This window comes from Ambystoma mexicanum, chromosome 9, assembly GCF_040938575.1.
Source record: "Ambystoma mexicanum isolate Mex_15411 chromosome 9, UKY_AmexF1_1, whole genome shotgun sequence".
NCBI lineage: Eukaryota > Metazoa > Chordata > Amphibia > Caudata > Ambystomatidae > Ambystoma > Ambystoma mexicanum.
The window spans coordinates 360,585,677-360,610,709 of NC_090931.1; the positions used below are offsets into that span (position 1 = coordinate 360,585,677).

Sequence of the window (25,033 nt, forward strand, 5' to 3'; positions counted from 1 at the left end):
GTACATAGTTACCAGGCTGCAAGGCACAATGTCACAGTAGAACTGGGAGCCTCAATTGGCAGTTCAATTGTTGTACCCTATGGGAGCCAGAGATAAAAGCCAACGCGTATGGTGATATTCCTATAGAAATTGTGGGGAAGTTCACCAGTGAGCTGAAGTTCAAGGGAAGGCAAGTGGAAGGGACAATTTATGTGGCGAGTAAGGGAGAAGAGTTTTTACCATGGAGTGATCAAGCAGACTTGGAAATAGGGTTAGATGCGAGTCATCCTGTTAGACCAGAAAAATAATCCCATAGTCGAATGATACGTATAATATGTTGGCCAGAAGCAAATCACAACATTTGACAAATATCGCAATCCAAGAATCGTCAATGTAACCAAAGGGCGTCCATCTTGTGAAATGTCTGCCAATTGCTTTTTTCTTTTTTCTGTTAAACGCTTTTTTATATTCTATGCTTTAGACTCGCACACATTGCGAGGCCACGGCTTGAACGCTGAAATGCTAATGCAGACAGGAATGTCAAACTGCAGAAATACATTGTTTTTCTCTCACTAAGTCCTTGAAGTCAAGCATAAACCGCATCTAATCAGTAGTCTAGGTGCCGGTTTGTCTTGCAAGCCCTGTTGGAAAAGGCAGTTAAACATGAATTATATTCTCCTAGCGGTGCTCTTCTGCGAAGAATGGTATTCTCTGCTTCAGAACTATCTGACCCTTAGCTCATGAGCCGTAACACACAGATAACGTAGTATGGAATGTTTCTCTGCTAAAAACAAGATATCCTTACCAAGCCAGAGCTCCATGTTCCCCATAACAGAAATCTGGCTCTGCTGCCTTTGCTAGAATAACTATGTTTAGACTGAATGAAGACTTGTCATAATGTGTCATAATTGTCAATCACTGAACCCTAGCCTGTATGACATGTATGAGGGTGGGTCGAATTGCCTGAACAAAAGATACTGTATAATGTATATATATTGCGGCTTCAGCGCTGTTCGCTCTCTCGTATCTCATGGTGTTTGGGAACACACGTCGTGAGACGTTGAGACCCAGTCGGCCGACTGAGAAAACTTTGAAATAAGCCAGACTTGTTTGGAAAACGAACCTCGCGTCTGACGTGTCATTATAGTACATGGTTATTGTGCCTTAGTTTCCATATGCAGTCTTTATGGCGTAGCAAATATGGCGCCCGAATAGGGACCCTCCCATTAATGCTCCATCGTATACGTTGAAGTTGAAGGAAGGCAAAAACGAGTCGAGGACGAAGCCGTCAAACCGGGATTGGAAGGTGTTCGGGGCACTCCTCTAGAAGTGATGAGACTCCTCCGCAGATCTGTGCACTGCCGATCCCTGATCAATGAGCAGCGCCTAGAGAGCATCAAGGCGAAGGTCCTGGAACGAGGCAGATTGAGTCAGACACGCGGTTGCAACAATTCTTGCTTGCGTCTGTATACGGGCGAATTACGTCCTGAGTGACTAATTGATTGATCAGGTGAGTCGTGCACCGATTCTTAAAAGTCCTGATATTGGTTGAGTGTTGCTCTTGCAAGATCAAACGCCATGGGTAAGAAAAGGGTAAGAATTAACCATGCCTGGGAAATTGTCTTCCTGTTTAGTGAGTTTTTTCACTGCGTTAGACAATCTTTGGAAACTGGCCAGGTCGCGCCACCCGAAGGGTCACCGGCACATGAAATATATATCAAGTATGGTATAGGGGCAATAGTGTTTAATGGGATTTGGCACCGGCAGACTAGACGTGTATCAGACCTTCACGGGCCTAATAATCGGAGCTTTGATTTAGCACATATACAACACCTAGAATCAGTATTACTACGAAAAAAGGCCAGACCTGCAGCCGTTGTAAGAGACTGAAGGAAGGAAGCTAATCTCCTTTTGAGAAGTAGGGAGAAACACGCACGTAGACATAAAACAAATGTAGAGTAAGCGCTAGAGCATGATCAGCATCAGCAGACAGAAGCCATTAGGAACATGGAAAGGGATTTTCAATTAGATGTACAGAAAATCTATCCATTACAAGATTTGCATACATCAGTTGAACTAATAAACAAAATATTAAATGAAGAAATGAACATGAACATACTGACCCAGTTGTACCTCCTCATGTACCTCCTATTCCTGTGATTCCATTCGCACCTGCAGTAAGCAGTTCATCTCCCCCTGTGCCTGTGACATCATTTCCTTCACCGCCTTCAGAGCATGAGTTAACCGCTTTAGCAGGAAATTCTACAGAGATGGGGCCTGCGCAAGGAAGTATTAGACTCGTAGTACGATTAGCAAAGGAAGGACAGAAGAACTGAAAGAATGGGCCAAAACATATATTGATGATGACAATCAAGTGGCTGTGCAAAGTTCCACATCTGATCATAGAGGCCTTGGTGAACAACAGGTATTGTTAGAAAGTATGGGGAATTATCTTGTGAAAATATGGAGTGATTTGACTGATACAGTGGTACCACAAGAGTTGCGTGATTTGGTTGTTCTTTCGAACTTGCGAGATAATGCAGCGAAAGTACGAGAACACGTAGGCCGAATATTTGTGTTTAAGCGAGAACTCGATCGATTGCACAAAGAAATATTGAAAAAAGATAAACCGCATATGTCATACATTCAGCAACGGTTTTTACGGCTGTTGAAACCTGTTAGTGAAGAGATGCGAATTTGTACGTGAGATGCTCTCAGATGGATTACGGATGCTGCCATTTCCCTGATTGAAGTGCATGATACGTTTAGTCAGTATAGACCATAAATGCAGAGAAAGGTATTACAAGTTTTGGTGGAGTATTTACAGGATGAATGTCTGAAGAATAAGATATGTTGTCCCCCTGATTTAATGACAATTTGTAAAAGAATTTTCGCCTGAAACGACTGCTTTTTCACTTGGTCTAGCTTTGTTGCTTAATAGACGAACAAATGTAAAATCGCCTAGTTTGCAATTACCCATGAGGGAAGTGCCTCCCACGTTTTGTCCCGAAAGTAGAGGTTGCTGCCGATGGAGCGGCTCCAGCACGAACAATAGAAGCTCATTATATCGCACAGTTTGTACATGTCCCTTTTTCTAGGCAAGAAGTAAATACTATAAAGCAGAGTATCACCGATATTAGGAAAAACCCAGCAGGATTCTGTAAGGAAATTGAATCTGTTTTAAATTCATCTGTTTTTACACTGAGTGACATTGATTTACTGTTTCCCGTGATTCTTGTAGATATATGGAAACAGGTTAGAAATATAAATGACGCGTCGATGTTAGGCGAAACATGGGAGAGTTTGATTAAAATTGATAGTGAGAGAAAGGCTGGAGAATAGCCACCGCAATTAATGTTGGCCTTGCCATCACGAATAGTAGAGAAATTGAAAACTTTAGTGCCCGAAAAAAGAATAGTTTGGAATAAATTGATTGCTTGTTTACAGGGCAAAGAGGAAGGAGCGACAGATTATTTTAATCGGTTTGAAGAGGTATTTGCAGATTTTAGTGGTCAAGATCCAAGTACCGAACCCGGGAAGAGATTGTTTGTTGATAAGTTTGTGTGAGGGTTGTTACCAAAAATTCTAACTTTAATAAAGACATCTGAAAGTGCATGGCAAGCGTAGACACAAAGTGAAGTATTACATATGGCCCAATATTATGAGAACAGAGTAAATTCAGAAAAAGATAAGGAACTAAGGGATAAAGGAAATTTGAAAACAAGAGTATTGTTACAGCAGGTAGCGAACAATAATAGAGGTGGGAACGCACCTCTAGAGTCCAATTTGCATTAACGTCCAATATGCAAGGGGGGTCCAATAGGGATTAATTAAAGTGCCTATTATAGACAAGAAGGCCATTGGCGAGCACAGTGCCCGCAGATACAGAATAGAAATGGGACTATTCCGAGAAGACAGAATAGAGGTCGCCCAGGAATACCAAGGCAGAATAGAAACCAAAAGATGCCACAATTTCAGGATAATCAGGGTAATCAGAATCAACAACGAAACAATACGAACGATGGAAATGTTTTTGACTATCAGTCCAATGCATATTACTCTGGCGACTTTACATCTGACGATGTACTGTTCTACTAGGACAGGCCGAAACAGGGGTTGGAACCAGTACCGATTCCCATTGATCAGAGAGGACCCTACGTAGAAATGAAGGTTGGGAATAGGTTGCACATTTTTTTAGTGCACAGAAATGTTCAATTGACCATCAGCGGGTTCCAGAAATACCACTGTCTGGGCATAGAAATGTCTCAGTAGGGTTCTCAGGTACGCCAGTAATTAGTCCAGTTTCACAACCAGTACCTATAACACTAGGTCCATTTACAGAGTCTTGCCCATTTCTTTTGACGAAAAATTGCGGTGAAAATTTGTTGGGATTGAATTTGTTGAAAAATTGAATGCAGTCCTTTATTGTTCTCCTGATGGAGTGCATTTGACAATTCCGCCACAAAAGACTCCTGTTTCACAATTTTTATCTATGCCATTACCGACTGAATTGTGTAAAGTACCGGCTTGTATATTGGCAGTGAACAATAATGATGTTGGTTGTTTGAAAGTAGAACCAGTAAAAATTGTTTTGAAAGAAGGAATTACATTGCCGCGTATTCCGCAATATAAAATTTCGGCTGAGGGAGAGAAAGCGTTGAAGTGTATTGTATCAGATTTCATTAAAAGAAACGTAATTGAAGAAACTTCTGGTAGTATTTGCAATAGTCCGATTCTACCGGTTTACAAGAAAGAAGGTAATGATATACCTTACCGTTTTATAATTGATTTGCGTGGAGTGAATAAAGTGGTTGATCCGCAATTTCCATGTCCCGGATTTGACTAGAATTTTGACTATGTTTCCAGACTCTGCATCATATTTTAGTGTAATTGATTTGAAAAATGCATTTTTTAGTATACCAATGCAACCAGATAGTAGATATTTGTTTGTTTTTACGCTAGGAGGACGTTCATTTACATTCACACGCATTCCACAGGGTTCCACTGAAAGTCCAAGTATTTATAGTAGAGTATTGAAGGAACAACTGGATATGCTTGAATTACCAACAGGTTGCGTATTATTACAGTACATTGATGACTTGCTAATAGCAGTAGACACAGAAGAGATTTGTAAAGAAAGCACGGTTGCATTGTTGACGCATTTAGCGGCGCATTGACACAAAGCTTCGCTAAAAAAATTCCAGTATTGTCGAAAGGAAGTGACCTATTTGGGCTACCTCCTTTCGAAGGAGGGAAGAAGATTGACACCACAAAGAATAGAAAGCATCTCGGATATGCCTATTCCAAATACGCAGAAAGAAGTCAGGGCTTTAATTGGCGTGGCTTCATATTGTAGGCAGTGGATCGCTACCTTTTCAATGATTGCGAAACCAATAGTGGCATTGACAAGGAAGGATGTTAACTTACCTTTGCCATGGAACATGGAATGTCAAGAAGCATTTGACCTGCTCAAAGCTGCATAGTGTTCAGCTCCAGTTTTGGCCACGCCAAACTATGACAAGAGTTTTAAGTTATTTGTGCATGAAAACAATGGATGTGCTTTGGCTGTTTTGACTCAAGAACACGGGGGGAGAACTAGACCATGCGGCTACTTCTCTTCCACGTTGGATCCTGTTGCATGTGCTTTGCCGCATTGTTTGCGAGTTGTTGCTGCAGCCGCCGGGTCAGTAAAACAAACCGACGGAATGGTTTTAGGTCACGCTTTAACCGTAATGGTACCTCATTCAGTCGACGTTCTTTTAAATAGTACGCAACATTTCACATCAGCCAGATTAACAAGGTACAAAATTGTCCTATTTGCACCGCATATTCAAATTAAGAGATGTTGCGCTTTAAATCTGGCCGAGTTAATGCCTCCTCCGAGTGAAAAAGGGGGTGAAAAACAATTCTCACATGGTTACTGAACAAGAGACAAAAATAATTGATCTGACACTCCACAGAAAGAGCCAGATGGAGAACTGTTTTGTGACGGTTCTTGTTTTAAATTACCAGATGGCACATCAACTGCTGCTTATGCCATCACAACACTGAAAACTATTATAGAGAGCAAACAAATCCCATATAATTCAGCACAAGCTGCAGAAATAATAGCGTTAACAAGAGCATGTGAAATTTCTGCAAACCTCAATGTAAACATATATACTGACAGTCACTATGCCTTTAGGGTGGTACACAATTTTGGTCGATTATGGGCTGAAAGTGGTTTCCTGACATCACATGGAACAAAAATCCAACATGGCACTTTGATAGTGAGACTGTTGTCAGCACTTGCGCTTCCTAAGCGATTAGCAATAATGAAATGTGAAGCACATAAAAAATAAACATGTAATGTAGGAAAGGGAAACGCATTTGCAGACAAAATTGAAAAACAAACTGCCACTGATTTCCACACAAAAATGTATGTCGAAAAAATAGAAGAAGTACCCTGCATAATAGAAAATGGAATTGAAACAGTTAAGGAGATCCAAGCAGAAGCTTCTCCAGATGAAATTAAAAAAATGGTCCGAGTGTCCAGCAGAATTAGATTCTGAGGATTGTTGGGTGGACAAACAAAATAACGAATGGATGTTGCCAAACACCTATGTAATGGCAATGGATACTATGGCTCACAGTCCGACACACATGTGCTAGAAAAATGATTCAGCACCTGGAGTCTGTATGGCAGAATTCACGTATCAGAAAAACTGCTGAAAGATTGGTTCAGAATTGCAGGACTTGTTTACAACGTAACATTGGGAAGGGAACAGTGACACCAGTAAGAAGTTTTGGCCCACCGTCTATGCCATTTGAAGTAATCCATTTTGATTTCACAGAAATGGAGAGGTGCCAAAACTATAAATATGTCCTTGTGGTGGTCTGCGCATTCAGCAAATGGGTAGAGGCCTATCCCCTGAAAGATTGTACAGCTATGTCCACCGCTAAAGCCATGCTAAAAGAATACTATCCCCGATTTGGGCTACCCCATGTCATATAGTCAGACAATGGACCACATTTTATTGCAGCCGTGATATTGCAAATTTGCGCAGGTCTCCAAATTGATAAGCGATTCCATTCGGCCAGACACCTGATGAGTGCCGGTTTCGTAGAACGCCAAACCGATATCTCGAAAAACAAGCTGAGCAAAATTTGCGCAAGGAGCAATTTGAAATGGCCCGATGCACTGCCCCTAGCTTTACTGTGCATGCGGACAGCGGTGCAGGGGAGGACTGGTCTCTCTCCATATGAAATTGTTATGGGGAGACTAGCCAATGTTTGGAATGTGCCCCGACCGAAACGTTTGAGGGATATGGAGTACCCATTACTTATTGATTACTGCCAACAGTTGACTCTAAACTTGTGTTTGATTAATCAGCAGGTGTAGGAGGCTCTTCCTGTCAGATATACCGGCCCAGGTTATAGTCTGCAGCCAGGTGATTGGACTTTGGTGAAGAATTTAGAAAGAAAGTCTTCACTTGCACCGCGCTGGACGGGACCCTTCCAGGTGCTACTGGACACGCAGACTGCAGTCCGAGTGAGTGGCCGTAAACATTGGATCCACGCAACACACACAAAAAGAGTTCTGTTTCCTTTGCCACATGAGAAAGAGATTGATGATCCTGACGTCGAAAGCAAGACAGCTGTACCTGATCACAAAGATATCATCGCCAAATCCCTGTCAGAAATACTTCCCAAGTCTGAGAAAGGGCCTGGGGAGATTGCAACGAAAATCGAAAGGCCGAAGTTGCATCAACTTTGTCCGACTGCTGCCTCATCATCACTCATTGCATCACGAGTTGGCACTGATCCTGCATGGAAATGAGAGTGCATTGTTCATCGATCATACTGATCATACTATTCATACTGTACCTGGAGCTGTAAGGTACAATCTATGTTCACAAAATCAGAAGTGATCAGCTTTTGTTTCATCTTTGTTTCTAGCTCACGGATGGAGCTGGGAACGGAGGCCTAGGGAAAAGGAGCGTATGAGCTGTATCAGTTGAGAGCTCTGACACGCGGTTTCCCGGTGCTACCATCGAAAGTGAAGGTCTTTGCAACCTGGCACAGACATGCAGGGGCAAATGATACCGACACTATAAAATTGATACTCGCTCCTGCCTTTTTGGAGCTCTGTGAAAGTTTATCAGCTTGCTGTCATCTATAAGCAGGCTAACCTGGATTGGCCTGAACTTTTGTTGCTAACGTGTGTTGCTGTGGAGAACTTTTCCGACGAACACTGAAAAACTTTTCCTGAAATAAACATTATAGACAATGCCTATATTCGCTCCTGCTTCCGCCTGCACCAATGCTGTTGATATAGAGATTGACATTAAGCCTACTCAAAGACTTTAGAAAGAATAATTTGCTGATCCCAATATTTTGGTATCTTGAGACTGTGCATCCCTTAAACTCCCTCTTGTCTGCTACCAATGCTCCTACATGAGCAGCCCGATACATGTGCTCTTTTATACTCTTCCCTCACAAGAAGTGAAACATAGAAAAGGATATGATAATAACATTACTGCGGATTATGAATATGACCCATGCTATCTTGAATAGGTCCAAGTGTTGGGGCTGTTCCCATTTACCCCAGCACGGGGAAAGAGGAATGGGTTGGTATGTACATCCTTTGCCCTTTAATACCGCCTATTATGCATCATTAAGAGCGCTATTTTTCAGAAAATGGAATGATAGTGTCACTGGACAATTTGATGGAACAAATATAAATGAATTTGAAAGATTAGTATTGGAACCGTTGGGTTGTTCCGTATTTACAAGCAGAAGCAAAATAAAACCGGTAACAACAAGTCCAATAGATATACTCTCTAGGCCTTACCAGTACCTAATCACTTTTAAAATGGCTCCGGTAGGAAACAACAATGCTGTATCTCCCCCCTATACTATTAATCATAGTCCACGTTCTGTCCCATTTTGCTTACGGAAAAAGGGCTCCCACCCAGTGGGAACATTTACTAGATGTATGAATACTGCTGTGCTTGAAGAAGAAGAAAAACCATTGTATATAGGAGGTTCTGTTTATTTTGTATGTGAAGATCAGGCCTATCCAGGGTTATCTAGAACCTGGGAAGGGACCTGTTATTTAGGGATACTTTTACCTGGTATATTTCTTGCCAAAACTTCTAGATATTTTTGCTATTTCAGATCTCGGCCACAACGAGATGATACTGCAGGGCAGACTGCTGGGGATATATAGCAAAATCATTTATACCATTTAGGGGACAAGCAATAAACTCATGGAATATAAGAAAACTGTCCAGGGTGTTAGAGAAAACGATAAATGAGACAACTGATATACTCTATAATATGACATTGGAACAAAAAGCAATCAGATTAATTGCACTTCAAAATAGAATGGTGCACGATATAATTTTGGCTAATCGTGGAGGCGTATGCAAATTGGTGAGGTCAGCGTGCTGTGTATTCGTAAGTGACTCCTCCACTACAATATTTGAAGCAATTAAGAAATTGCATGTCCTAAACTCTGATATTCATGTTCCCATAGGTGGCTGGAATCTGAATATAAGTTTGTGAATTTGGGAACTGCTATGATCATGGGGATGGAAACTAATTGCAATCTTGGTTATGATATTTGGAATCCTCATATTCTACTGTTGTTGCAAACAATGCCTGCCAGTCCTCTGCTCCCAAATTACAAATGAGTGTGTACATGCAATTAGTACGAAACCTCCTCGCATGATAGTTGAAGGTGCATAACACGAAAATGAAATAATTAAAGAATTTATGGCAATTAATATTTCTGATGACTATTATAGCGACTTGGGTAGTTCGGAATTGGACATATGGTCCGATGAAGACGCGATGTATGGATGATGCTATTGGTTTAAGGCCAAAAGGAGGGTTTGTTAGACCAGAAAGTAATCCCATAGTCGAATGATACGTATAATATGTTGGCCAGAAGCAAATCGCATCAATTGACAAACATTGCAATCCAAGATTCGTCAATGTAACCAAAGGGCGTCCATTTAGTGAAATGTCGGCCATTTGCTTTTTTCTTTTTTTCTGTTAAACGCTTTGCAAATATATATGCGAGGCCACGGCTTGAACGCTGAAATGCTAATGCAGACAGGAATGTCAAACTGTGCAGAAATACATTGTTTTTCTCTCACTAAGTCCTTGAAGTCAAGCCGAAGCCGAATCTAATCAGTAGTCCAGGTGCCGGTTTGTCTTGCAAGCCCTGTTGTAAAAGGCAGTTAAACATGAATTATATTCTCCTAGCGGTGCTCTTCTGTGAAGAATGGTATTCTCCGCTTCAGAACTATCTGACCCTTAGCTCCTGAGCCGTAACACACAGATAACGTAGTATGGAATGTTTCTCTGCTAAAAACAAGATATCCTTACCAGGCCAGAGCTCCATGTTCCCCATAACAGAAAGCGGTCTCTGCTGCCTTTGCTAGAATAACTATGTTTAGACTGAATGAAGACTTGTCATAATTGTCAATCACTGAACCCTAGCCTGTATGACATGTATGAGAGCGGGTCGAATTGCCTTAACAAAAGATACTGTATAATGTATATATATTGCTGCTTGAACGCTGTTCACTCTCTTGCATCTCATGGTGTTTGGGAACACACGTCATGAGGCGTTGAGACCCAGTCGGCTGACTGAGAACACTTTGAAATAAACTTGTTTGGAAAACGGACCTCGCGTCGGGCGTGTCATTACAATATATGGTTATTGTGCCTTAGTTTCCATATGCAATCTTTATGGCCTAGCAATCCGGAACAAGTATAGGCAGTGGAGAAAGTCATATCTGATGGGAGCTTGCTGGAGTTCAAGGAAAGTAGCCAACAAGTTTTTAATAAAGAAATTGGGTTGTCTCAAGGGCTATGTGCACAAGATCAGACTCAGACGAGATGCTGAACCCAAGGTGGCAAAATTGCGCATGGTACCATTAGCCCAACGCAAGGACGTGGAAGATGAGATTGGCAAGATGGAGAGCGATTTTCATCAAAAAAATTCAAACGCCTGAGTAGATTAGTCCCATTGTTGTAGCGAGAAAAGCCAATGGCTCAATAATATTGTGTATAGACCTAAGATACTTGAATAGCATGGTGGTAGCAGAAAGGTTCCCTCTTCAGAGGATTGATGATCTGCTGACGAGAGTAGCAGTGGCACACATTTTTTTGACATTGGATCTTACATCTGCTTACCATCAGATAGAACAACATGAGAATGCAAGAGATTTACTGGCATTCATCACTCTTGTGGGACATTTTAGATGTCGGAGAATGCCGTTTAGCCTGGTGTCGGCGGCCAACGTGATTCAAAATGTAAAGTATAGGTTGTTGGGGAGTGAAAGGGTGTACTATTCTATCAGGATGACGTACTGGTCTGTGCTGGGAGTGAAGAACATGATGAGCGACTGAAAAAAAGTTTGATATATTGAGTGAAGCGGGACTCACCATTGCCAAGGAGAAGTGTACTTAGGGCATGAGATCGACTCAGAAGGTGTAAGGCCAAAGGAAGATGCTGTGGAAGCAATAAGGAAGATGGAGTCTCTCAGGAATAAGGGCGATGTTTCGTCATTTTTAGGTTTGGTGGAATTTTATGGCAAATTTATTGAAAAGTTATCTGATAGGACGAGAAATATGAGGAGCCTCAGCAGGAAGGGCGTTTCATTTGTATGGGATGTGAGATGTGCAGAAGAATTTGAAGATGTTAAACGGGCAGTTGTGGGAGCTCCTATATTGGCCAGGTTTTTAGAGTCAGAGGACTCCGATTTTTGTGGATGCCAGTAATTATGGATTGGGTGCGGTTTGTAATGCAGGGAGATGGATCTGAGTTGTATACAGTTGCATTTGCTTCAAGAAAGTTGAAAGAGGAAGGTTGAAAGAGGCAGAGTTTAGGTACACTTTGGTAGAGAAAGGGGCATTGGCATGTCTGTGGGCAGTAGAGAAGTTCAAGGTGTATTTGTGGGGTCGGAAGTTTACCATTTGTACTGATCATAAACCATTAATCAGTATTTTATCCAAAGGCGGTTTGGAGGGAGTGTCGAGACGCATTATGAACATGTTCAAGGGAAGAATAATGTGGTGGTTGATGCATTGTCGAGGTCACTGCTGGAGATATGTGAAGCTTGTGAGGGGTTCTGAAGTGGATGATGAGGACCTTGGTGCCATTTTACGTGTCCATGAATGCATAAAGAAGTCCGAGTGGGATCTGGCAAGTGCGGAGGATTCCATATATCAAGATGTGGTGGATTTGGTGAAAAGGAATGCAACCAATGTGAGTGATGAGGATGAAAGGGTATTGGAAGGTGAGAAATAAACTTTGCGTAAAAGGTGATTACTTATGCAGGGGTCATAAAATGGTAGCTCCGGAATGGAGGAGGAACGCAGCAGTAGAGTTGGCGCACATTGGTAATTTAGGATTGGCAAGAACCAAAGGATTGGTAAGATCTGATTTCTGGTGGCCGGGTGTCAATAAGGATGTAGAAGAGCAAGTAAGGACGTGTTTTGAGTGTGTGGAAGGAGGCAAGGGTCTCAGGGTTCCGAAGACACCCTTGGTGGTTAGAGAAAGTCTGAGGATGCCATGGGATGAGGTTGCATTGCATTTGTTAGGTCCTTTTAATATTAGAGGATCCAGGGATACCTATTTACTGGTGGTGATGGATTTATTGCCAAAGTGGCCGGAGGTGTGTGTGTTGAAGGAAGTGATTAGTAGTAATATATGTTTTTGGAGCCGCTCTTTTGGTGAGAAAGTTTTCCCAGGAAGTGTTTCAGATAATGGAGCACAGTTAGTTTTAAGGAATGTTTGGAGAAACATGGTGTGGAGCAAGTTACGTCACTATATCATCCACAAGGAAATGGGTGCCTGGAGAGATTCAATCGTACCTCGATGGATGCTATTAGGATTGCAGTGGCAACAGGTGGAGATTGGGTGCAAACCGTCATGGAGAGGACATTTCAATATAGACTGGCTCCACATGGAGTCACAGGTGTGGCTCCCTTTGAGTTGCTGCGTGGTAGGAAACCTAATTCACATTTGTGTCCTGGATGGATGGTAAGGTCACGATGTGTTGGTGTAGAAGTGTATGAGGTGATGGAGACGTTATTGGCAAGTGGGAAGAGGTCCAAGGTGAGATATAATGTGAAGAATTGCTGCAGAGAATTTGTGGTTAGACCGGGTGAATGGATTAAAGTGAAGCTTCTGACAAAAGTGAGGAAAAGTAATTCTTTGTTTTCTGAACCCAAGGAGGTGATTAAAGATGCAGGCTCTTGGGTGTTGGTTAAAGGGGGAGGAGTTTGGAACAAGGAAAGAGTAGCAGTGTTGAGTAGGAATGGAGCAGGTGTTGAAGATTAGGAGGAAGGAAGGGAGTTGTTAGGAGTGCTTGTGTTTGAGTGTTTGTGAGTTTCATAAGCTGTGCGCTTTCTGTGATGACTCAGTGATGGGCCATTTGGGGGTCTGTTGAATGCATTGTGTGCCCTCTGATCTGCTTGAACCAGTGAAAACACTCAACTGGTTGGTCTCAGAGTAAATTCACATGACGTGCATTGAGTGATGAGCCCCAGATGAGGCCTTCTTTTGTCCTTGACGCAAGCAATTCCTGCAGTTATTCCAGGGGAAACCGAAAAAGAAAAGTGCTCAAAATGTAATTTGAAGAGGGGTAGGGGGGTAGATTTGCAATAAGGTAGCAGTGGTTAGAGGGGAAACAGGACCACATGTGTAGTTGGAGAATTTGTAGTGGGCTAGGGAGCCCATTTGTGGCAGACCATTTTTGCCTTACCGGGGAATTCCACAGGAATGTTGCAAGATTCTCGCAGTAATGTTGCAAGACGTGCTCAGAAAAAAAATTTGTCACACTAACCTTTAAGCGAAAAGGGGTAATAGGAGGGAGTTGGGGAAGATTTACACAAGGGAAGGGGGCAGCCCAGAAAGGAGGAGGGAGGCACATGGTGTTGCAGTGGGATGGGGAAACATTTTTAAAATATGGATGGGGAAACAGTTAAAATATGGAGTAGTTTCCCATTGCCACGGTAGACCACCATTTTCTTTTCGTTGATGAAAGCACAGTAAATTACTGGGGTGGGATCCAAAACACCACTTTACAAAATCTATGCAGGAGGTCACCCCACATTATTACAGCACCCATGCCCAGTGGGATGCCATAATTTAATGGTGAGGGGGGATATGGACCATGGCTTTAGGCCCGGCCCACTGACTACAGCCATTGCTTTTAGCCTATTTCATGCATCAGGGAGAGTGAACATGGCAGAATGCACATGTTTTTTAGCTATTATTTGCAATGTGGACAGTGCACACAGGCAAAGGCCGAGGGCCAAGGCCCAGGTGGGATATGGCAAGTTACTAGGCAGAGGTATATGAAGCACGGCAGGAGTACTGGCCCACTGGCTATGGACGGGGATATAGATCATGGCTGTAGGCCACGGGCCAGTCTTTTTTTTTAACATGGGAGGGGGCCACTGCCGAAGGAATCCGGTTACTTACTATGCAGGGGAATGTGGGCCACGACCGTAGGCCAATAGGCCTCTTACTTTTTACAATAATTGGTGCTACAAGGATAGTGAACATGGCAGTGGGCTCTGGTGAAGATACAGATTGACAAAACTCTTGAAATTCAGGGGAAAACCTGTTAAGACAAGGTTAAGATGATCCAACTTAGTGCAAAAAAACTATGACATTCAAAGTGGGAAGGGACAATCTTCAAAACTCAGAGCCCCCCCCCGCAACTTAGCCCATGTGCACATGATATATATATATATATATATCATCGCAGCAGGGATTAACAATGAGATAAAAACTGGCATCTCTGAGTACACTGATCTGGGGGAGAGGGGAAGAGGTGACTTCGAATTAAGACGATTGCTACTTCCCACACCTGCCGGAACAGAAAATGAAACGTGAAAGTAAATTAACCATTTGAGCATTTCTTCAAGCTTTTTTAAACCCACCATGTTAAACATGCCCCAGTGCATCAACCACAAGGCTGTCAGACTGTACTAAACTGATGATCCTTAAGAAGGGTGAAACCGGTATGCATTTGTCTGCAGCCTGGAGAACTTTTGCTTGGGTTAAAAAAGGCTATATTGAAAATAGCAGTGCCCTATAGGTAAACACATTTCCCTGGAGCAAAGGGATGGCATTTGAGCTAATTTGAATGCCCAGAATGCATTGCCGAGAGATTCTGAACTGGAGGTGAACCTGCAGCAATGACTACTGGGTGGCGCTGTGCTATGTGCAACTTGCTCAAATGGCTTAATCTAATTTCAAATTTCAAGTGGAAGGTTTTTGTTTTCAGACCAGGCAGCCCAGTAGCACCACTATGAGGTTACTGGTTTACCTCTCCCCGAAGGTGTGATCACAGTTCCTCTTGATATGGTCATTGGGATCCAGGCAAGCACAGGATGGGTTCAAGGAGGTTTAACGTGTGATCACAGGAGTCTAGGCAATCCCAAGAACAGGTCACAAATGTCCAGGTCCCACATAATATGGTCACACAAAGTCCAGCCCAGTTGGGTATAGTCAGAGGGACCAGGATATGGGGAAATGGGCCTAAGCCTCCCAGCATATGGTCATAGAGGCACAAACCACTCTTGATTCTGTAACTTACTTCCCATAGGGGGCCAGGTCCCCCATGATATACATGGTCTGCACTGGTGTGTTTATCACGTGGTTGTTCTTGATGAACTCTTCTGATGGTTTCCAGGTGACAATGCGAGATTTCAGCCCACCTCCATCCCTGCCAACGTTTAACCAGGGAAATAGAAAAGGAAAAATGTTTAAATGGAGTGACTTTCAGTTTGACAAGGCATGCAGCAATAAAAGAAAACGGTTAATACAAAAGGACCTCATTACGTGTTTGGCAATAATTCTGTAGTAATTCCACCAAATTATTGCTAAACTCAATACCGCTACTGCCACTTGGTCCGTGGAGTTACCACAGGATCAGAACTGGTGGTAATTGCCTGTGGGGATTTTTGGCGGATTTGCCGCACTGCATCTATGCCGATTTTTGGCAGTAAACTGGAGGATTTACCTGCAGCTACAAGCGAGGGGATTCCTCTGCTTTACCAATCAGCCAAAAACTATAATTTGGCAGTGCATGAAAAATGGTGGTGATTCTGTTCACATCAAAAGTGGCGGTAAAAGAGAATTAATGACACTTTTTTCCCACAACAGAAACCTTTGATGAAGCCCAAAGTGCAGAACTGCAAAAGAAAAATGAAGTTAATTTGCAATGCATGAGAATAAATTAACTATGAAAAATTAGTAATTTATTTACAGATCAAAATGTCTGCATCAAGGTTCGACAAGAGCCGTTTGAGGGCATCAACAGATAGGTAAGGAAAGCCTAAAACGATCCATTGAGAGTAGTATTGTGAAGAAGTTGAGGTTGTTGGCGAGCCACAGAAGATGGACCAAGAAATGGAAGCCTGCAGGAAAATGCACACCAATGAATGTAAAGACAAAAGAAAAGGTTTCCCGAATAAAGAAAAACATTAAAAAGAATGTCAGAGAAAACAGGAAGAAGCTGATGTAAGGATGGCAGGAATATGGCTAAAAGGTTTGAAGAAGGGCCTGGAATAAGTAGTCTGGAAACTTGGAAGGAAGAGGGGTAGGACAGTATTGAAAATATGAAAAGTGTAAAGAGAAGATAAAGGCATACACCGTAGCAAAAAACACAGGTGGAAATAAGAAAGACAATGTTCTTTGCCACAGTTAACAGTTGAGAAAGGTAGTAGCGATTTTAAAGAACTTAACTAGGTGAGAGGAAAAGTGAATGATGGCTAAATGATGGCTAAGCTAACATGAGTGAAAGAATGCCCTATAAGTGGGTGAGCGGTCACGGAAAAAGAAGACTGATCAAGGAGAAGGGGAAATTAAGGAGAGAATAGTAATAATCCAACCACAAAAGAAAGTATGGAAAGAAAGTGCTTGACATTAGGGCAGGGGTTAAAAAATATGAACATTCTGTATAAACTTGGTGACATTACCAAAATAGGCAATGAAGAGATGGGAGAAACTAGAATGCCCAGGAATCCAGGTAATACAAATAGTAGCGGGGAGAGGTCAGGGGGAAGGGCCATGAATCTCCCCAATAATATGCAAATACTGTAGACTACTATACTTGGGGAAGCTGCTACCCATAACCCTTGCACTGGAGTCCCAAGCTGCAACCTTCAATAGAGATTTCTGCTCCAAAGCTTGAGATTGGGCTACATGGACGTTTAAGCTACCAAACCCTATCCACAAACTCTACATGCAAGCCGCATACATTGAGACACCTTCAGCTCAGTTTTAGTAGTTGTGTTGGTGAGCAGACGCTGCTTTTGTGCTGGTCCCGAGATTACTTTGTGATCATCTGTTAGTAGCTTGGTGCAGATGAGTTACAGGGAAGCTGTGCTCCTGCAAATTAATCCTTGTTATGATAAACTGGATTATGCGTTCCACATTGGATAGAGAAGGCAGAAGAGAAACAGGCTCCCAGGTGACATACATCTCTGGCCTCTATTTTCATTGAGACGTGTTCATTGGTGCTCTGGCTGGCACACGTTTCCACCTCTAGGTCCTTCCTCAAGGCCATTACTTTCCTACATTTACAATTTATTTACAAAAGCACAGTACTTTGCAATTTTTAAGCCTATGATCAAATGCCTTGAAGAAATGTGTAACTGGGCTGGTGCCGCCTATTGTATTTTGGTATCCAGTGATTTTATTGAAAAAAGTTAGTTTTATCGAAACATTTACAACAAAGAAATACCGAAAATGTTAATTCAATGTATTTGGGGGGTGGGGTAAAAGCTTCAAACGGGTGAGGTTAAAAACATAGGTAAACCGGGGGCTTGGTGGGGGGAACCCCTCATAAAAAAAAATGTAAATGCTATTTTTTCCTTGTAAATGTTTCAGTGAAAAATAACTAATTTATTTTGATAAAATCACATAGAACCTGTATTTTAATTGCTTAATGTATGTATGCCATGTTGTCGTCCTGATTTCTGAAGGCCTCAGGTGAGGGAGCTCAGATATACCAATTGTAGTGGGCAGGACTCTCAAAGTTAGACCACACTCTCACTGGTAAGTGTGACTAAGCAGCAAGGCTCCACCCTTCAGAGAAGTGAAGACTTATGTAAAGTATAGATCAGCGTGATGAGTTGGATGCAAACAGCATGGACCAGTTTGTGTAAGTTCAACAACCTTTTATTACTGAGGCAAGACTACTACCGCAGGAGGCGTGTGAAGGGTCTGAATTGAAAGCCGGACACAAAGTAGTCATGTTTTGATTACAGGCTTTTATTTTAAATGAAAAGGGGTTGTGAAAATTCCTCTTTGATCATATTTCTAAAGAGGAATTTCCCTACTAACAGCCAAAACTAAGGAACTGTCTGCGTCAGGATGTCAATAAGTGAAAAGCCACCATTGTGTCAAAAACGTCCTATATTAACCCTCACACTATAAACAAAACAAAAGAAATGTGAAAGGAAATGTCTTCAACCTGATATTGGCAAAAAAGTGTCGACAACTAAAAGTTAGAAATGCTCCAGCAGAAATGTTCTTCAAGGTGAAAGACCTTGGACCCAGAGGGTACTTCCCTTTCACTGGGTGTTGAAATGTGCTGGCAATGTCTCTTTTACTAACAGTTCCTTTGTGTCTCTTCCTAATTCACAATGTTCTTGTTTAAGCCACACGTTCTGCAACAATCTTTCTTTAACACAAGTATTTCTCTGATTCAATTAAGACTGTTCTTTTGTAGTTTTCCTTGTCGTTTTGCAACTCTTCTGGTGTACTCCCCTGCCAGGACTTCTTATGCTTTTCAATTGCCTGGTAACCTTCTCTTGCCAGGACCGCTTGCATGTTTCACAGTTTCTCTGTATCACCAAAGCTTCATATACCGAGGTGCACTCAGTAGATGTGTCTGCGGCAATATGTGTTCAAACTTTGCCACACACTTGCATCACATGCATGTTTAAATCATTGGGCATTGGCTCTGTCTTATGCCTTTTCTGCATTCAAATACACTTCTTGTATTTTCTGTATCAGTACTCTTAAAACATGGAAATTGGTGCTGGCGCGGTTGTCGGAATGCCCTAGGGACCCAACTTGCTTTGGGTCGACTCATCATTGTTTTCTCCAGCATCTCCGGTCCTGCTAGCGCTTCTGCGGCATGGCTTTGCCATTAGCTTTCCACTGTGGATGCTGCAGACGTCGTTCCGGCTTCCTTTGCGGCTCCGCAGTCAAACACCTGCTTCCCTTCCGGTCCCGGTCTGGAGAATGCTGCTTCATTGAGCTGCAGAGTGCCCAAGAACTCTCTGGCCGCTCCCATCGTCTCCACCGCACCTTCCTGCTCTCGCTCCGCATTTCTCCTTCTGAGGACGCCTCTGCTCTGCCACACCGATACGAGCCTCTGCCACACGAAAGCCATCTCATTGAAGCGGACGTCTTCTCCGGCACTGCCACACTGTTCCCAGCTGAAACTGGGAGTAAGTCTTTCTTCTCTATGGTTCTCGCTGGTTTTAAACTTCCCAGTTCCAATTGGGTTGATTCAAACACTAGAGCGTGTAGCTGGGTCATTTTTTTAAAAAATTTGGATTATTCTCTTCTTCATAGTTCCAGTACTGTTAGTCGATTTTGGGCAAGGAGAAAAAAGGATTTTTATTGTCATTTATGCCCAAGAGTCTCTGTTCAACAGTATAATGCGTTACAAAATACTGTGGAAATACTGAGGAGCTATGACTTTCAGAAATACATTCTATCCTTATATTAAGACTAGAGGAGAGAGATGTTGGTTCTGGGTTGCATTCTTCACTAGGGTGCTTGTATTGTAGGTGTTTGCACTTTAGGCCTCTACAAGAGGAAATACTGGGGTGGTTCCTGTTCACATTACCATAGACTATGGATGCTTGGGGAGTAGGGTCTTGGTTATGAACCTGGGATTGGTAAGGGGCATACCAAGCCCCATCTAGCAAGTAACACTTATCTCCATGAGGGTCAACCCCCCCCCCCTCCATGATCATTCCTCAAATAGCCACCCCCCCCAAGGGCAGGATCAGAAAGCATATGCCTTAACCTGGCCACGTGCGAGGAGGCTGCCCCCATGGAAACCGCAAGGACATTGCCAAATTCATCACAGGCGCAAATAGAGAATTCTCTCCTGGAACATTTCCGTCCAGGTCCTTCTGCGAAAATGGTTATTTCCCCATAGAGACCATGCCAGTAGAACCTCTACAAAATCTTTGTGATGGTCTTGTCAGCTCCTTGGTGGCCTTCCCCCACTTGGTTATGGGCTACTTCCATCACAGTTTGACACATTTTCAGCGGGACCAGCAGTTGCCCCAAGAGTTCCCGCCCCTTTTCGACCATAACTCTTTAGAAGAGGCCACTGTCCTTCCAGAAATGGACCAGACAGTCTGGGGACAGTGAGTTTCAGTGGTCTCATGTGATAGAGGGTAGGGTCTTGTCCCTGAGCCATTCTGAAGCTATTCCCTTGTTCGTCTAACCTCCAAACCTCCAAGTAACTGTCAAAGAGCACATGTTTTTGATATTCCAGGCGAGTTTCTATCTTTTCTTTGTGTGACGTTCTCTCCTTATTCTCTGCGGGTTCGATGCTTCCATGGGAAAACAGAGCCTCACTGAACCAGAGTGAACAGCCGCTTTTAGGAGCATTTCCTTCTCCTATAACCTTATCTGCACTACCTTTAGAGGATAGGGTTTTACGTCCCCATGTATGCACCTTATAACTATCCACAGATTGTCAGGGTCGGCAGGTCTGACAAGGTCACTCCTCACGGCAGTCTGAAGACTACTGGAGTCTATCAAGGCTCGCGTGGGGTGGCCCTCTACTTCAGCTATACATACATACATACATACATACATACATACATACATTTGCTCCACTCTCTGTACTGCTAGTCCGTGGTTCCTTCATACAGTCCGATATCCACTGGTTATGCTTTCGCCCTTTTTACACAGTGCCAGGCTACCTGGCCCCATTCCCCACACTTGAAACACTGAAGAGCCCTTGGTGTAGGTAGTGGTGTGAATCTTGGTGCTGGTATGGGGATTTCTGTGCTCTTGTACTTTCCCGCCTCTCTTTCTGTTCTTTGGTGGGGGCCCAGGGTACTTCAAGACACTGACTGTTTCGGAGGATTCGAGACAACTGGACTATTGGTTTGACTTATTGTTTCAGTTGTCAGGCGGCCCATTCTGGCCTTCTGGTAGGCAGAGGCTATATTGATGGCCGCCGCTAGACTAAGGCGATGATGCTGCTTTACCCAGCATTGTATAGGTGTGGGGGGTGCCTCTAAGTATTGTTCTAGGAGGATTTGCTTGCCCATTGCGGCCAAGGGGGAGCTGGTTGGTTGCAGCCACTTGTCTGTTAGGTCTTTGATACCGTAGAAGAGCTGTCGGGCAGTCTCCCCGCTATTTAGTCTTGTTTCTCTGCACTTATTCCGTTAAGACGCTTCGTTGTGACCAATGGGTTCCAGGAGGGATTTCTTTATTTCCACGAAAAAGCTGAATACCCTGTGTGGTTGGCAGCCTGAAAGGCGCTTTGCATTTCCCTGGTCATAAGAGTGGCAATATACAATGCCCCCACCTTTCCTGTGGCCAGCCAGCATTACCGGCAACCCATTCGAAGTTTACAAAAAAAAAAACAACAGGGTCCTCTATTGGGGTGCATTTCTGTAAGACAGTTGTGGGGACCTAAGAAGCTTGGCGTAGGGTGGTCAGGTGTACCATCTGCGCTTGTTGTATTTGCATGGCCTGCTGTAAGGCCTGGTGAGCTGCTTGGGCCTGCTGGCCTTTGCTGACTCTCTGTGTCATGTTTGGGCGTTCTGCGCGTTGCAAACAAAAAGCGCATAGCCCTTTAAGACGCGTACAGCCAGGTGCCTGGAAGTTGGCATGGCAACGCTGGCATCCTGTACGCACTTCCTTGTCCAGCCTCAACGACGCGCAGCGTGGTCAGGTGACATGTATTCAAATTCAGCCTGCACTCGCTCACCGGTGCTTCTGAAATTGTCTTCGGTGGCGTTCTGCGACATTGAATCCTCGTTCCTGTTCCCATTCCTCATTTCCCATTCCCTTGAAACCCTACTAGTGTTCCCTCCCTTCCTTCAACAAGACTTCCTTGTGCCTTGACTCCGGACTGCTAATTGAATTGCCTTCTGCTACTTTCGTCAACATTATTGCCCGCACTGTGAACTGACCTTGGATTGTTACGGGACCTGCTTTGCCTTCGTTTTTGTACTTTGCCGCCCGCTCCTCCTTTTTGACGACAGACTGCTTCTGGACCAGCTTGCCTGCCGTTTTTTGCTATTTCAACGCCAGTTTGGCTTTCGACACGGATTGTGTTAGGTTTGCATTGGTATAGACTTACACACGCAGTGTGCGTACACCTTGAACTAAAGTACATGGACTAGAGACTGCCTTAGTGTACTTCTAATTGAGGCGTCCGCGTGCCGTAGGGGTAGGTGTTTTTCATTGGATTATTTCGCTTCTTCCTGGATTCTTCAGTGTATCCTTGAACTCTTGGACTACTCCTGTCATCCTGGGATAGGATTTCTACGGTAAGCCATCCAGAAATATTGTGTTCCTTTGTATAAAGTCAAGATTTAGACTCAGTACTTACCCTTATTGGGTTGTCTTGCTTCAGGGGAGTCGCCGAGTGGCACGGGATTGCAGCCAGTATATTATACCACTTCTGATGATTTATCAGTTCTGTAATATCAGGTTAGTGGGTATCTTAGCCGATTGTGACTACGCCCTACTGTGGATGGCATTGTATTAATTACTTGCTTTCCTTGCAGTCATCAGAACCACCGCCTGCATATCCTGTGTCTCCTACCACGACACCTGAGCCTCATCTGCAACGCCTGGGCCTGGTACTGTATCCTATCTTTTCGCTAATTGACTGTTGTGGTTGTAATTCCTTGATTAGTCAGACTGGTACATTAGCGAGAAGAACTCACCTGTTCCACTACGTGGGGAACGGAGTCTGACACTAGGTCAGTGCTTTCAGAAGGTTTTGCATGGCGTTCGTCGAGGACATCCCACCGGTGTCACCACTTATGATGAGTTGGACGCAAACAGCATGGACCAGTTCGTATAAATTCAAAAACATTTAATTACTGAGGCAATACTATTCCTGCAGGTGGCACCAATGCAGGATTCTCTCCTGGAGCATTTCCGTCCAGGTCCTTCTGAAAGACCTGGGATGTTCCTTCGCGGCTCCCTTGAATCTTCCTTTGTCCTTCTGTGTCTTACTTCTTTTAGTAGGCTCCGGTGTATCTCTGATCTCCACACTCATTTTCTCCTGTGGCCGAGTGTACAGACAAGGAACAGGGACTCTGATATCTCCAGCTGAGGCCCCCCGTTTGCTCCCCCGCCCCCCCACCCCCCGAGTCGCTGTACTTGTTGTATTTGGAATACACGTACAAAACCTTTTTGAAAGTGACTTGTGTGTTCTTTTCTATACGTTTTTCAGGCAGTATTCTGGCACCAAGGTGTGCAGGGGACCGGAGGGTTCATAGATTGGGCTCTTATTTTGCTCATTATTCTACTGCTTTGTGTCAGGGCAGTTATTCCTCCCCTGCACCCAAGTGTTACTCAAATTATCATATTGAATAGCAATTGATTGAGTGCACTGTAACACTTTATATTCTGCTCACATAGGATTCAGTCAGGACGCAGTCAATAGAGGTAGAGCGGTTATATAAAGGACAAGAAAAAGAAACGCTGATACACGTGCCTTTGAGAAGGGCAGCTACCTATTAGGGAGAGGTAGGGAATCCACTGAATATTCTGAAAGTTCTAGTCCTATTATCTATGACCAAGAGGTGTCCATACCTCAGGATGAACCGACCTTTTTTAAATGAGCAGATATGCAGGTCTCATGATCTTCAGGAGGGTGCCAATGGTGGTGTAACACTATGAACCAGTTGTGCCCATTGGTTCAAGAGAGGGAATCACCTGGAAAGACCTTTCTTGGTTGAGAGATGTAGAGCTTTGTCTCACAGGAGTTGGCTTTGGTAACAGCAGAGGCAAAGACTATCCCGGCATCCCGATTGGTCCTCTCAGTGCTTCAGATATAGGTTCCAGTGGTCTACTATCGAATGGCTCCAACGCATAAACCGATATACAAAATGATGGGCTGGGGGTTACAAATATCAAGAGACATCACAATCAAACTCTGAGATATAAAAGATTGACAACATCAGGATGTGGATGGGAATTACAGTATCCAAGACCTATACTCAATCAAAACCATTTCCAAGCGTACAGGTTGTTCTTGCCCGGGCTCTTAATACAGCCTTCGGTAGAACATTACCATATATGGCTATTCCTACCACCGGACAGGATTAAGAATGCCAAACAAAGCAGTTTACAAAGACAGGGCTTAATCAAACGGGGGTAATTTTGGCCACTATATGGACAAAAAGGCAACTTTGTGGTAAACAAAGTAAAGGTTCACAGAACCGATTACTCCGCTCTGTTAATGGTCCTTCAGATTTATTCTCTTACCACCAATTTCTCATCTTCAATACTCATTTTGCAGCAGCAAATGTATACAGCAGGGGGTGTGGTGTAGTGTAGATCAGTGCCTATTCCCTCCAATGGTGCAGCTCTATGGTCAAGAAGAAAATGCATCAGTGTATATGTATTGGGCACACCCCAGGACATCAGTCCCGTCCCTCCACCCGTGTTCAGTAGCAGTGGGAAAGTGAAAACTCCCTCTCTTGTGAAGTTCACAAGCTTCATATATTTGGAGCTGATTGGGAGGAAGATGAGGAATCTGTAGGAGATTAATCCATCGGGAAGAGCATTACCCGAGGTGAGTAATTTAGCCTTCTAATGGATTGCATCCTCTCACAGATTCCTCATCATAAATGCACTCCCATAGCAAAGCAATATTTCCGGTGGAGAGAAAACAGCAAAGAAAACAGTACCTCACATGGAAATGTTTAAGCGCAGCCCTCCCAAAGTGGGCATCTCGGCCATATTGAAAGTCTAGTCAATAGTGCTTTGCAAAGGTATGGAGCACAGCCCCGGTCGCTGTCT

General features: G+C 43.5%; 1 protein-coding gene across 2 annotated transcripts in view; it reads right to left on the bottom strand.

Moving 5' to 3' along the window:
- MKS1 (MKS transition zone complex subunit 1) overlaps positions 1 to 25,033 on the bottom strand; it is a 927,592-nt gene that overhangs the window by 682,999 nt on the left and 219,560 nt on the right. For both annotated transcript variants that reach the window (XM_069614786.1, XM_069614787.1), the window contains exon 6: positions 15,591 to 15,719. In XM_069614786.1, the coding sequence (XP_069470887.1) occupies positions 15,591 to 15,719 (129 nt within the window). The remainder of the gene's footprint in view (positions 1 to 15,590; positions 15,720 to 25,033) is intronic.